Source organism: Mobula hypostoma, chromosome 7 (genome assembly GCF_963921235.1).
Source record: "Mobula hypostoma chromosome 7, sMobHyp1.1, whole genome shotgun sequence".
Lineage (NCBI taxonomy): Eukaryota > Metazoa > Chordata > Chondrichthyes > Myliobatiformes > Myliobatidae > Mobula > Mobula hypostoma.
In genome coordinates, this window is record NC_086103.1 from 181,916,927 (window position 1) to 181,931,440 (window position 14,514).

Consider the following 14,514-nt stretch of genomic DNA (forward strand, 5'->3'; position numbering starts at 1 on the left):
TGTTTAATGTTGAATTGATTTTAAATTGGTTATCAGAAACATTTACACAGAGATTCCAAAGGAGAGTGTTCAAGCATAAAAGTCAGGGCAAGGGGAGAATGGCCCAATGCACACTCAGTGGCCACTTTATTAGGTACACCTGTACACCAGCTCATTAATGTAAACATCTAATCAGCAGCAACTCAAAGCACAAAAGCATGTAGACATGGTCAAGTGGTTCAATTTTTATTCTAATCAAACATCAGAATGGGGGAGAAATGAGATCTAAATGACTTTGACTGTAGGATGATTGTTGGTGCCAGACAGGGTGGTTTGAGTATCTCAGAGACTGCTGATCTCCTGGGATTTTCACACACAACAGTCTCTAGAGTTTACAGAGAATGGTGTGAAAAAGCAAAAAAAAAAATCCAGTGAGCGGTAGTCCTACAGGTGGAAACACCTTGTTAACGAGAGAGGTCAGAGGGCAGGCTGGTTTTAGCTGTCAGGAAGGTGACAGTAACTCAAATAATCACCCGTAACACCAGTGATGTGCAGAAGAGCATCTCTGAAGGCACATTACATCAAATGCTGACTTGGATGAGCTACAGTGGCAGAAGACCACAGGCATACACTCAGTGGCCACTTTATTAGGTACGGGAGATACATAATAAAGTGACTACTGGGTGTATTTAAGCAATTTGCCCTCACGTCCACATGCTCTCTCAAGCTCTTCATCAAACCTTCTCCTCACCCCCCCCCCTTCACTTCTGGCTTCAATCGACCTTTCCCTTCTCCCCTACCTCCCTCCCACCCCTCCTTACCTTTTACCCCTGACCTCTCCCTTGTCTTGAAGGACCCTGGCATCCCAGATTTGAGTGGTCTACCGCAGGGAGGGGGCTCCCAGGGGAGGTGCACCCTCTAACACTGGTTCTGTGTTCCCACCCCCCCACCCCCCGTTTCAGGTGGCGCCTGGGGACCATGAGGAGCTACAACCCCGAGCAGATTATGCTGAATGCAGCAGTTCGCAGGTCCAGCCGTGAGGTCAACATCATGAAAGAGAAGCTGATCTTCACAGGTAGGGTGCTGCCCATCTCTCGCGTCCAGTCCGGTCGGTTCAGAACCAGATCTATTACCACTGTCGTATGTCGTAAAATATGTCATTTAATAAACTGGACTGGTCAAAGAACACTGAGGCTGTCTACAAGAAGGGTCAGAGCCGTCTCTACTTCCTGAGGAGACTGAGGTCCTTTAGCATCTGCCGGACGATGCTGAGGATGTTCTACGAGTCTATGGTGGCCAGTGCGATCATGTTTGCTGTTGTGTGCTGGGGCAGCAGGCTGAGGGTAGCAGACACCAACAGAATCAACAAACTCATTCGTAAGGCCAGTGATGTTGTGGGGATGGAACTGGACTCTCTGATGGTGGTGTCTGAAAAGAGGATGCTGTCCAAGTTGCATGCCATCTTGGACAATGTCTCCCATCTACTACATAATGTACTGGGTGGGCACAGGAGTACATTCAGCCAGAGACTCATTCCACCGAGATGCAACACAGAGCGTCATAGGAAGTCATTCCTGCCTGTGGCCATCAAACTTTACAACTCCTCCCTTGGAGGGTCGGACACCCTGAGCCAATGGGCTGGTCCTGGCCTTATTTCATAATTTCCTGGCATAATTTACATATTACTATTTAACTAATTATGGTTTTATTACTATTTATTATTTATGGTGCAACTGTAACAAAAACCAATTTCCCCCGGGATCAATAAAGTATGACTATGACTATGAGCAGTACAGTGCAATACGTAAGAGATACTGCGAGTTTCAATATGAAAAGTTTTTAAAAATTAATGCAAGAAGAGAGTAAAATAGTGTGGTAGTATTCATGGGTTTATGGACTGCTTATGGCAAGGGGGACAGGACGAAGCTGTTGAATCGTTGCGTGTGTATATATCAAGCTCCCCTACCTCCTCTCTGACGGTAGTAATGTGAAGAGGGCATGGCCGGGGTGGGGAGGGTCCTTAACGATGGTGCTGCCTTTTGAGGGTGTCGTTGATGGTGGGGAGGGCTGTGCTCGTGATGGAGCTGGCTGAGTCTACAAACAACCCTGAGATCCTGCACATTGCAGCCTCCACACCAGACAGCGATGCAACCATCAGAATGTGGGAAGAAAGGGTAGAGGGAAAGAAGGAGGAAAGAATGGGGTGAGGGAAGGAAGGAGGGATGAGGGGAGGGTTGGGAGGAGGGAGGGAAAGCCAGGGAGGAGTAAGGGGATAGAGGGGAGAAGGATGGGAGGGAGGGATGTGCGGATGGAGGGATAAACGGAGGGAAGGATGAAGAGGAGGAGGATCAGGGAGGGAAGAATGGGAAGGGATGAGTGTGTGAATGGAAGAGTGCAGGAAGAAAAGAATGCGGGGTAGAAAGAATGAGAAAAGAGAGGAGTGCGGGAGTGAAGGAGTGCGGGCTGAGTCAGGCGTGAAGAGAGGAGGGGGCGGGAGGGATGAGGGGGAGGAAGAAGTGTGGGAAGAGATGAGTGTGTGAATGAAGGAGTGCAGGAAGGAAGGGATGAGGTGTGGAGTATGTGAGAGAAGGGGGGAGTGCAGGATGGGTCAGGCATGACTGCTAACTGCCGCCTCACCCTTGTCGTTGCAGAGATTAATAATGGGCTGGGCAGCTCGGATGATGGCTCACTCTGCTCTGAGAGCGGTTTCGACGGCTACATGAACGAAACGGTCGCCTCCCCGGGCCACCGTGGGTCGAAAAGGCGCATCAACTGAGACCGGCGCCCTGAGGGGACTCTTGCTTGCCTCCTTCTCGTGACATCCCAGTTGTCACGACGATTTGCCCTCCTCTTCATCTCCACCGCCCCTGATTTTCCCTCCTCCCAGCCAAATCCCCCTTCCTGGCCTGAATTCCCTCACGTCTGGAGAGCCAGAATCCCACTCTGTAATCCGCTCCAGGGACCGGGGAGCGGGGTGCGGGTGCGGTGGGGGGGTGTGGTTGTTGGTGGAGAAGAATGCGGAATGGGAGATAAAGATTCCCTGAGAGACTTTGGACATGGCCTGCACAGAAGGATCTGTGAAGGAGGAATTCCCCTCCCCTCCTCTACTCCACCCCAGTGAGCTCTCTGATCCCCTCAGACCTCAGGCTGGGGTTGTGCACCAACCGGGGCAGAGGGTGAGGAGGGCAGGGTCTGTTGTTACCGAGGCAAAAGCAGGAACCTCTCCCTATCTGCTGTCTGGTACTTTGGCCACTCCTCGCTCCTGCTGAAAGATCTCTGGTTGTTACTTGTGTCTCTCCTTTGGCCAGTTGTATGCTCAGTTTACATTCAGTGGACGTGTTAAGGTTATATATAAATATATGGGAAAAAAAACACTTGTAAATGTCCAGCAGTATTGAGAAGCATGCACCCCATTTCTTTGTTATTTCTACTTGTGGGGATTACCTCAGGGTTTTGGTTTTCGGTTTTCGTCTCCAAAGATGGATTGGTGGACTCAAAGCTCTGTATGTGTGTGTGTGTGTGTGTGTGTGTGTGTGTGTGTGTGTGTGGTGCATGGTGCATGTCCAGTTTTGGCTGGAGGTTTTCAATGAAATATGCCTCATCAAACATACAAGAGACCACAGATCATAAACACAAGAAACTCTGCAGATGTTGGAAATCCGCAGTAGCTCTCACAAAAATGCTGGAGGAACTCAGCGAGTCATGGAGTCATACTAAAGTACAGCCCAGAAACAGCTCCTTTGGGCCATCTAGTCTCTGCCAAAATCACTTAAACTGCCTACTCCTGCACCGGGATCATGGCCCTCCATGCCCCTAATCCATGTACCTGTCGAAACTTTGCTTAAACGTTGAAATTGAGTTCACATTCGTTACTTGTGCTGGCAGCTCATTCCACACTCTCATGACCCTCAAGTTACCCTTAAACTTTTCACCTTTCACCCTTAACCCATGACCTCTGGTTGTAGTCCCACGCAACCTCAGGGGAAACAGCCTGCTTGCATTTACCCTATCTACACCCCTCATAATTTAGTATACCTTGATCAAATCTCCCCTCAATCTTCTAAGTCAAAGGAATGATGTCCTACCTATTCAAGCAGGCAGTATCCATGGAAATGAATAAGCAGTTGACATTTCGGGCCAAGACCCTTCATCAGGATTGGAAAGGAAGGGGGGAGAAGATAGAATAAGAAGATAGAGGAGGAAGAAGACAAATTGGCAAGTGATAGGTGAAACCAGGTGAGGGGGAAGGTAGGTGGTTGAGGGAGTGGTGATGAAGTAAGAAACTGAGAGGGGATAGGTGGAAGAGGAAAAGGGTTGAAGAAGACGGAATCTGGTAGGTGAGGAGAGATGACCTTGGAGTAAAGGGAAGGAGGAGAGGCTCCAGAGGGCGACAATGGACAGTTGAGGAGAAGAGGTGAAGGGGAGCCAGAGTGGGGATTGGAAGTCGAGGGAAGGGGGAAAATTACCAGATATCAGAGAAATTGATGTTCATGCAATCAGGTGACTACCCTGATGGGAAATAGTCACAAGTTAAAATTGTATCTCTTAATATTAGCCATTTCCACCCCGGGAAAAGGTCTCTGGCTATTCACTCAATCTATGCCTCTTATCATCTTGTTCACCTCTATCATGTCACCTCTCATCTTCCTTTACACCAAAGAGAAACGTCCTAGCTTGCTGAACCTCAAGAGACATGCTCTCTAACTCAGAGATGATAAAATCTGCAGATTCTGGAAATCCAAGCAACGCACACAAAATGCTGGAGGAACTTAGCAGCCCAGGCAGTATCTATGGAGAAGAGAAAAGAGTCAACATTTTGGGCTGAGTCCTGATGACGTTGACCATTTACTCTTTTCCATAGATGCTACCTGACCTGCTGAGATCCTCCAGCATTTTGTGAGTGTTGCTCTCTAGACTAGGCAGCATCCTGTTAAATCTCCTCTGCAACTTCTCTAAACCTTCCACATCCTTCCTATAATGATGCAACCAATATTGAACACAATACTCTAATTGTGGTCCTCCAAGAGTTTTATACAGCTGCAACATTACCTCATGGCTCTTGAACTCAAGTTCCAAAGCTTCATAGAATTATAAATCTCAGATTAAAGATATTTCCTATCATCTGATCCCCTTTCCCCCTGGTTCTGGTCTCTCCAGTTTGAAGAATATCAATAGCCTATTCCCCGCCAGAAATGTTGCCCAACTTGCTGAGTTCCTCCAGCACTTTGGTGTGTGTGTTGCTCAAGATTTCCAGCATCTGCAGAATCTCTTGTGTTTACGGGAGATGGCTTGGTAGAGATGTATAAGACGTAAAGAAAAATTTGCCAAGAGCAATCATAGTCACAGAAAGACCATGATCACCCAAGTCATACATTAAGGGTAAAAGGCGAAAAGTTTAAGGGGAACTTGGGGGTCGTGAGTGTGCCAGCACAAGTGGTGAATGTGAGCTTGATTTCAATGTTTAAGCAAAATTGTGTGGGACTACAGCCTGCGGCACATAACGAACAAATGATAATGTGAGGAAGCCTAGATAGATTACTGTAGGTAGCCAATGCCTTTTCCCCTGGGTGGCAATGGCTAATATGAGAGGGCATGATCTTAAACGGCAGAAAGGGGAAGTGAAATGGATATTTTTGATAGTGCTTTTTACGGTTTCTTCATGGCCAATGGAACTGATACTGGATGATTCTTGTGAATCAGTAGTTCAGTTTCAATTCTCCCCTGTTTTTACAAGATTTAACATTATCTTACCAGGTCATTAGTCCAGGGAGCTGGTTAAGTAGTGTACTAGATTAAGTGCTCTCACTACTGTGCCAAGCTTATTGTCATTGTCAAATGCACAATACAGATATGCACGGGGGCAATGAAAAACTTACTCACAGGCACTGAGCGTTGTATTGTTCTTTATTTAGAAATATAGTACAGTATCATGATAGAAAGTGTTTGCAAAAGGCACAGTATAAGATCAGACTTTGCGGTTTCAAATGGTTCGATTTAGTATCAGAGAATGGATACAATATACAACCTGAAATTCTTACTCTTAGCAGACATCCACAAACAAAAAAGAAAAAGAGAATGAATGACAGAAACATTGGAACCCAAAGCACCTCTCCCCCTCCCATGCACAAGCAGCAGCAGAAGCACCGAACCCCCCCTTCCCCACCCCCCCCCAACTATGCAAGCAATAGCAAAGCACACAAAGAGATGTTAAACTAGAGTCCATCAAAAACGACAGCCCATAACCCAGCACTTCAGTATATCAGACAGGCTCTGTCTCACCAGGGAGGGAGTGAGAGAGAGGCCCCCCCTGCAACTGCAAGAGTGGGAGACCAACATTCGGGGTTCTGAATCCCGGTGCTGTCTGTAAGCAGTTTCAATCCTCCTCCTGTGCTGCCTGGGTGCTCCAGTTTCCTCCCACCTTCCAAAGACATACAGGTCAGGGTTACGTTGGTGCCGGAGGCATGGTGACACTCGCGGGCTGCCCCCAGCACGTTCTCGGACTGTGTTGGCTGTTGACGCAAATGGCTTACTTCACTCTTAAGTTCCCAATGTTTCAATGCTCGTGTGACAAAGCTGATCTTTAAATGTAACCTCTGTGTGCTTGGTATGGAGGTGGTGGGGCCGAAAGGCCTGTTTTACTGTGCTGTAACTCTCTGACTGCATTACAGCAGCATAGCTATGATTAGGCCAGGGGTAAATGGGTGAGTTGCTGTGCGGTGTGCCTTGTCTGGCCAGGAAGGTCCGTTCTATGCTGTGTCTCTAAATAAGGAAAATAAATAGATAGCTATATTATTGATGTATATTATTCACAGACACAGGATGTCCAAATACAAGTCTCAGTCGACCCCCTCAAACTTCTCCCTTGACTAGTCTCATTATGATTTTGTGATCTCTTACCCATTGACTTCCTCAACAGTGGAATCATATGTGAACTTTCGATTCCTTTCAAGATCACAAAACAGCAGTCTGATTATTCCTCACTATATATGGAAAGGAGTTCGGGACTCATTATATAATCATAATCCAATACTTGGTGCCCTGGTATGGCAACATGGACATAGAATCAAGGACGTCTAGTGTGTATGCCTCTGCTACGCACTTGGAGGCCAGTGTGACGGAAGGATATCTGAGGATGTCAGGCTGTCCCAGGTCAATGGGTCTCAGGAATGGATATCTGCACAAGCACTGAATTTGGAGTCCTGTCATTATCTAGTCCGGGGATCGATATCGAAGTTCGAATCCCACACATCAAACAGAAGTCCGGAAGATAAGTCCATAAGACACAGGAGCAGAATCAGGCCATTCATCCCCCCGGGTCTGCTCCACCATTTCATCATGGCTGATCCAATTTTCTTCTCGACCCCACTTTCCTGGCTTCTCCCTGTAACCACTCATACCCTGACTAATCAAGAATCTATCAACCTCAGCCTTAAATATACCCAAAGACCCGGACTTCACAGATGAATCCCGACGGCCAGAACCTGGAGACTGGAGGCCTGTCTGAGGGTTGGAGGGAGATCTGTGTGTGTTGGAAGCAAAAGGGCTTGTCTTTCTACTGTTGTTTTGTTGCTTTTTGTGTTCTGTGTTGTTGGCCACGCTATGAGCATTGAGGGTGTGCTATGTTGGTGCCGGAATGTGTGGTGACACTTGGGTGCACATCCTTCAGAGATGTTGATCATTTCACTGTATGTTTTGATGTACGTCTGAGAAATAAATGAATTTGAATCAGAATCTGAAGCATTGAGTTGGATTGATGGCTTTGTGGCCAAGATTGTGGACAAAAGGAAGGTAGGTGGAGGGGTAGTAGTGGTGAGAAAACAGGGAGCCTGCAGAAGGACTTGGACAGATTAGGAGAATGGGCAAAAAGGTGGCAGATAGAATACAGTGCCGGGAAGTATATGGTCTTGTGCTTTGGTAGAAAGAATAAAGGTGTGGGCTGTTAATTAAACAGGAAGAAAATTCAAAAATCAGAAGTGCAAATGGACTTGGAAGCCCTCATACAGGATTCCCTGAAGGTTAACTTGCAGGTTAAATCAGTGGTAAGGAAGGCAATGTTAGCATTCTTTAAAAGAGGATTAGAATATAAAAGTAAGGATGCAACGATGAGGCTTTACAAGGCATTAAGTATTGCCTGAAAAATCTCTCACTACATTTGGGAGTATTGTGAGCAGCTCTGGGTTCCTTATCTAAGAAAGGATGTGTCGGTATTGGAGAGGGTCCAGGAAGATTCACGAGAATGATTCCGGGAATGAAAATTTGGGAGCAGTTTCTGGCTCTGGGCCTGTACTCACTGAAGTTTAGAGGAATGAGGGGAAACTTGATGAAACTTCTGGAATATTGAAAGGATGTGAATGTGGAGAGGATGTTTCCTGTAGCAGGAGAGTACAGGACCACAGGCTTTTTATTCCTTCTACACTTCCTGACGCTATTCCATCTGCCACCTTTTTGCCCATTCTCCTAACCTGTCTAAATCCTTCCGCAACCTCTGTTTCCTCAACACTAACTGCTCCTCCATCTAACTTTGTATCATCTGCAACTTCGCCACAAAGCCATCAAATCCATCATCCAAATCATTGACATACAACACAAGAAGAAGTGGTCCCAGCACAGACCCCTGTGGGACATCACTAGTCACTTGCAGTCAATCCAAAAAGGATCCATTTATTCCTACTCTTTCTTATAATACCATGGGCTCTTATCTTGTTTAGCAGCCTCGTGTTTGGCACCTTGTCAAAGACCTTCTGAAAACGCAAGTACACAACATCCACTGATTCTCCTTTGTCTATCCTTCTTGTTATATCTTCAAAGGATTTCAAAAGATCTTTCAGGCAAGATTTTCTTTTGCGGAAACCATGCTAACCTTGGCTTATTTTGTCATGTGCTTTCAAGTATTCTGAAGCCACATCCTTAGCAATTGACTCCAACATCTTCCCAGTCACTGAGGTCAGGCTAACTGGTCTATAATTTCCTTTCATCCACACCCCCCCCCCCCCCGAAGAATGGAGTGACATTTGCAATTTTCCAGTCTTCCAGAACCATGCAGGAATCTATTGATTCATGTCAGATCATGTTGAATGGGATGTAATGTTGAATTTGGGATGTAATGTTGAATTTGTATAAGACATTGGTAAGGCCAAATCTGGAGTATTGTATACAGTTCTGGTCACCGAATTATAGGAAAGATGTCAATAGAATTGAGAGAGTACAGAGGAGGTTTACTAAAATGTTGCCTGGGTTTCATCTCCCAAGTTACAGAGAAAGGTTGAACAAGTTAGGTCTTTATTCTTTGGAGCGTAGAAGGTTGAGGGGGGACTTGATAGAGGTGTTTAAAATTATGAGGGGGATTGATAGAGTTGACGTGGTTAGACTTTTTCTATTGAGAATGGGGAAGATTCAAACAAGAGGACATGGGTTGAGAATTAAAGGACAAAAGTTTAGGGGTAACATGAGGGGGAACTTCTTTACTCAGAGAGTGGTAGCTGTGTGGAACGAGCTTCCAGCAGAAGTGGTTGAGGCAGGTTCGATGTTGTCTTTTCAAGTTAAATTGGATAGATATATGGACAGGAAAGGAATGGAGGGTTATGGGCTGAGTGCAGGTTGGTGGGACTAGGATAGGGTAAGAGTTCGGCATGGACTAGAAGGGCCGAGATGGCCTGTTTCCGTGCTGTAATTGTTATATGGTTATGTCAATACCAATGCATGCACAATCTCTTCAGCTACTTCTTTTAGAACCCTGGGGTGTAGTCCATCAGGTACAGGTGACTTATCTACCTTCAGACCTTTCAGTTTCCCAAGCTTCATCTCCATATCAACTGCACTCACTCTCGAACTTCCAGCATACTACCAGTGTCTTCCACAATGAAACTACCAATGTCTTCCACAGTGAAGACTGATGTAAAATATTCATTTCATCCTCCATTGTCCATCAATCCTTGTCCCCCAATGCTATCTGTCTAGCGTTATTTTCCTGCAATCCAATATATACTCTCACCTCTCATTTATTCTTTATATATCTGAAAAAAACTTTTGGTGTCAGTTTTGATATTATTAGTTAATTTACCTTCATATTTCATCTTTCCTCCTTATGGTTTTTTTTAGTTGCCTTTTGTTGTTTTTTAAAAATGTTGCAATCCATTAACTTCCTCCTGATTTTTGCTACAGATGCCTTCTCTTTTGCCTTTGTTTTGGCTTTGCCTTTGTCAGCGATGGTTGCGTCAGCCTGCCTTTAGAATACTTCCTCTTACTTGGGATGTATCTGTCCTGTGCCTTCTGAATCGCTCTCAAAAATATCAGCCTTTGCTGCTCTGCTGTCATCCCTGCTAGTGTCCATTTCCAATCAACTTTAGCCAGTTCCTCTTTCAAGCCACTGTAATTTCCTTTACTCCACTGTAATACTGATACATCTGACTTTAGCTTCTTCCTCTCAAACTGTAGGGTGAAATCTATCATATTATGATCACTGATTCCTAAGGGTTTAGCCCATACAACCATAATATATAGGAGCAGAATTAGGCCATTTGGCCCATCGAGTCTGCCATTTCATCATGGGGCTAATCCATTTTTCCTCTTAGTCCCAATCTCCTGTCTTCACCCATATCCCTTCATGCCCTGACCAATCAAGAATCTATCAACATCTGCCTTAAACGTATATAAAGACTTGACCTCCACAGCTGCCTGTGGCAAAGAATTCCAGAGATTCACACTCTCTGGATAAAGAAATTCCTCCTCGTCTCCGTTCTAAAAGGACTCCCCTCTATTCTGAGGCTGTGTCCTCTGGTCTTAGACTCTCCCACTAAAGGAAACATCCTGTCCACATCCACTCTATAAATTACCCCTTCAGCACTAAACTTATTTTTCCATTCTACCTGCATATTGAATTCCTCCATGACTATTGTAACATTGTCTTTTTGGCATGCATTTTCTATCTCCCATTGTAATTTGTAGGCTGCATTCTTACTACCGTTTGGGGGTCTATATACAACTCCCATCAGTGTCTTTTTACCCTTGCAGTTGCTTAGACCTATACACAACAATTCAACACCTTCCGAATCTATGTCACCTCTTTCTAATGATTTTATTTATTTTGTTATTCAAATTTTTATTATTATTTATTCTTATTTTACAAAGCAGCACAGCATATCACAGAGCAGATACAGTACAGCATATTTACACAGCCATCCCATGACAGGAAAACAAATAAAACTTAGAGACCGAAAGAAGTTCTAATTTAAGTTTAAATTAACATACAACCAAACTTGATCCCACGCGTCTTGCACTTTTCCCTCACTGTTAATTCTTCCCAACATGTGTTCATATGATGAAATCTCAATCATTTCCTCAGTCCATTCCCTCACAGTGGGACGTCTGGGTTTTTTCCAGTTTTGCAATAAAACTGTGATGAGACCCACCTTTAAAATAGTAAATTTGTCATTGTTTACATTAGGTATCATTGTCCTATCACCCAGGAGACAAAGCCCTGGGCACAAGGGCAGTGTGGAACCCGACCAATTCCCCAACAAATCAGGAAATTTACACCAAAATGGACGAACCATGGAACACTCCCAAATCATGTGAAAATATGTGCCCACCTCATTTTTACATTTTCAGCATAGAAACATAGAAACATAGAAAATAGGTGCAGGAGTAGGCCATTCGGCCCTTCGAGCCGGCACCGCCATTTATTATGATCATGGCTGATCATCCAACTCAGAACCCCGCCCCAGCCTTCCCTCCATACCCCCTGACCCCCGTAGCCACAAGGACCATATCTAACTCCCTCTTACATATAGCCAATGAACTGGCCTCAACTGTTTCCTGTGGCAGAGAATTCCACAGATTCACCACTCTCTGTGTGACGAAGTTTTTCCTTATCTCGGTCCTAAAAGGCTTCCCCTCTATCCTCAAACTGTGGCCCCTCGTTCTGGACTTCCCCAACATCGGGAACAATCTTCCTGCATCAAGCCTGTCCAATCCCTTTAGAATCTTATACGTTTCAATCAGATCCCCCCTCAATCTTCTAAATTCCAACGAGTACAAGCCCAGTTCATCCAGTCTTTCTTCATATGAAAGTCCTGCCATCCCAGGATTCAATCTGGTGAACCTTCTTTGTACTCCCTCTAAGGCAAGGATGTCTTTCCTCAGATTAGGGGACCAAAACTGCACACAATACTCCAGGTGTGGTCTCACCAAGGCCTTGTACAACTGCAGTAGTACCTCCCTGCTCCTGTACTCGAAGTCTCGCTATAAATGCCAGCATACCATTCGCCTTTTTCACCGCCTGCTGTACCTGCATGCCCACTTTCAGTGACTGGTGTATAATGACACCCAGGTCTCGTTGCACCTCCCCTTTTCCTAATCGGCCACCATTCAGATAATAATATGTTTTCCTATTTTTGCCACCAAAGTGGATAACTTCACATTTATCCACATTAAATTGCATCTGCCATGAATTTGCCCACTCACCCAACCTATCCAAGTCACCCTGCATCCTCTTAGCATCCTCCTCACAGCTAACACTGCCACCCAGCTTCGTGTCATCCGCAAACTTGGAGATGCTGCATTTAATTCCCTCATCCAAGTCATTAATACATATTGTAAACAACTGGGGTCCCAGCACTGAGCCTTGCGGTACCCCACTAGTCACCGCCTGCCATTCTGAAAAGGTCCCGTTTATTCCCACTCTTTGCTTCCTGTCTGCTAACCAATTCTCCACCCACACCAATACCTTACCCCCAATACCGTGTGCTTTAAGTTTGCACACTAATCTCCTGTGTGGGACCTTGTCAAAAGCCTTTTGAAAATCCAAATATACCACATCCACTGGTTCTCCCCTATCCACTCTACTAGTTACATCCTCAAAAAATTCTATGAGATTCGTCAGACATGATTTTCCTTTCACAAATCCATGCTGACTTTGTCCGATGATTTCACCGCTTTCCAAATGTGCTGTTATCACATCCTTGATAACTGACTCCAGCAGTTTCCCCACCACCGATGTTAGGCTAACCAGTCTATAGTTCCCTGGTTTTTCTCTCCCTCCTTTTTGAAGAAGTGGGGTTACATTAGCCACCCTCCAATCCTCAGGAACTAGTCCAGAATCTAAAGAGTTTTGAAAAATTATCACTCATGCATCCACTATTTCTTGGGCTACTTCCTTAAGCACTCTGGGATGCAGACCATCTGACCCTGGGGATTTATCTGCCTTCAATCCCTTCAATTTACCTAACACCACTTCCCTACTAACATGTATTTCACTCAGTTCCTCCATCTCACTGGACCCTCTGTCCCCCACTATTTCTGGAAGATTATTTATGTCCTCCTTAGTGAAGACAGAACCAAAGTAATTATTCAATTGGTCTGCCATGTCCTTGCTCCCCATAATCAATTCACCTGTTTCTGTCTGCAGGGGACCTACATTTGTCTTTACCAGTCTTTTCCTTTTTTTACATATCTATAAAAGCTTTTACAGTCCGTTTTTATGTTCCCTGCCAGTTTTCTCTCATAATCTTTTTTCCTCTTCCTAATTAAGCCCTTTGTCTTCCTCTGCTGAACTCTGAATTTCTCCCAGTCCTCAGGTGAGCCACTTTCTCTGGCTAATTTGTATGCTTCTTCTTTGGAATTGATACTATCCCTAATTTCTCTTGTCAGCCACGGGTGCACTACCTTCCTTGATTTATTCTTTTGCCAAAGTGGGATGAACAATTGTTGTAGTTCATCCATGCAACCTTTAAATGCTTGCCATTGCATATCCACCGTCAATCCTTTAAGTGTCATTTGCCAGTCTATCTTAGCTAATTCACGTCTCATACCTTCAAAGTTACCCCTCTTTAAGTTCAGAACCTTTGTTTCTGAATTAACTATGTCACTCTCCATCTTAATGAAGAATTCCACCATATTATGGTCACTCTTACCCAAGGGACCTCTCACGACAAGATCGCTAATTAATCCTTCCTCATTGCTCAAAACCCAGTCCAGAATAGCCTGCTCTCTAGTTGGTTCCTCGACATGTTGGTTCAAAAAACCATCCCGCATACATTCCAAGAAATCCTCTTCCTCAGCACCTTTACCAATTTGGTTCACCCAATCTACATGTAGATTGAAGTCACCCATTATAACTGCTGTTCCTCTATTGCACACATTTCTAATTTCCTGTTTAATACCATCTCCGACCTCATACTACTGTTAGGTGGCCTGTACACAACTCCCACCAGCGTCTTCTGCCCCTTAGTGTTACGCAGCTCTACCCATATCGATTCCACATCTTCCCGGCTTATGTCCTTCCTTTCTATTGCGTTAATCTCTTCTTTAACCAGCAACGCCACCCCACCTCCCCTTCCTTCATGTCTATCCCTCCTGAATATTGAATATCCCTTTACGTTGAGCTCCCATCCCTGGTCACCCTGGAGCCATGTCTCTGTGATCCCAACTATATCATAATCATTAATAACAATCTGCACTTTCAATTCATCCACCTTATTACGAATGCTCCTTGCATTGACACACAAAGCCTTCAGGCGCTCTTTTACAACTCTCTTA

General features: G+C 45.0%; 1 protein-coding gene across 5 annotated transcripts in view; it reads left to right on the forward strand.

Moving 5' to 3' along the window:
• gdpd5b (glycerophosphodiester phosphodiesterase domain containing 5b) overlaps positions 1 to 12,727 on the forward strand; it is a 291,231-nt gene extending 278,504 nt beyond the window's left edge. For all 5 annotated transcript variants that reach the window (XM_063054660.1, XM_063054665.1, XM_063054662.1 and 2 more), the window contains 2 exons: positions 942 to 1,054; positions 2,631 to 12,727. In XM_063054660.1, the coding sequence (XP_062910730.1) occupies positions 942 to 1,054; positions 2,631 to 2,755 (238 nt within the window). In that variant the 3' untranslated portion in view covers positions 2,756 to 12,727. The remainder of the gene's footprint in view (positions 1 to 941; positions 1,055 to 2,630) is intronic.
• The last annotated feature ends 1,787 nt before the right edge of the window (positions 12,728 to 14,514 follow it).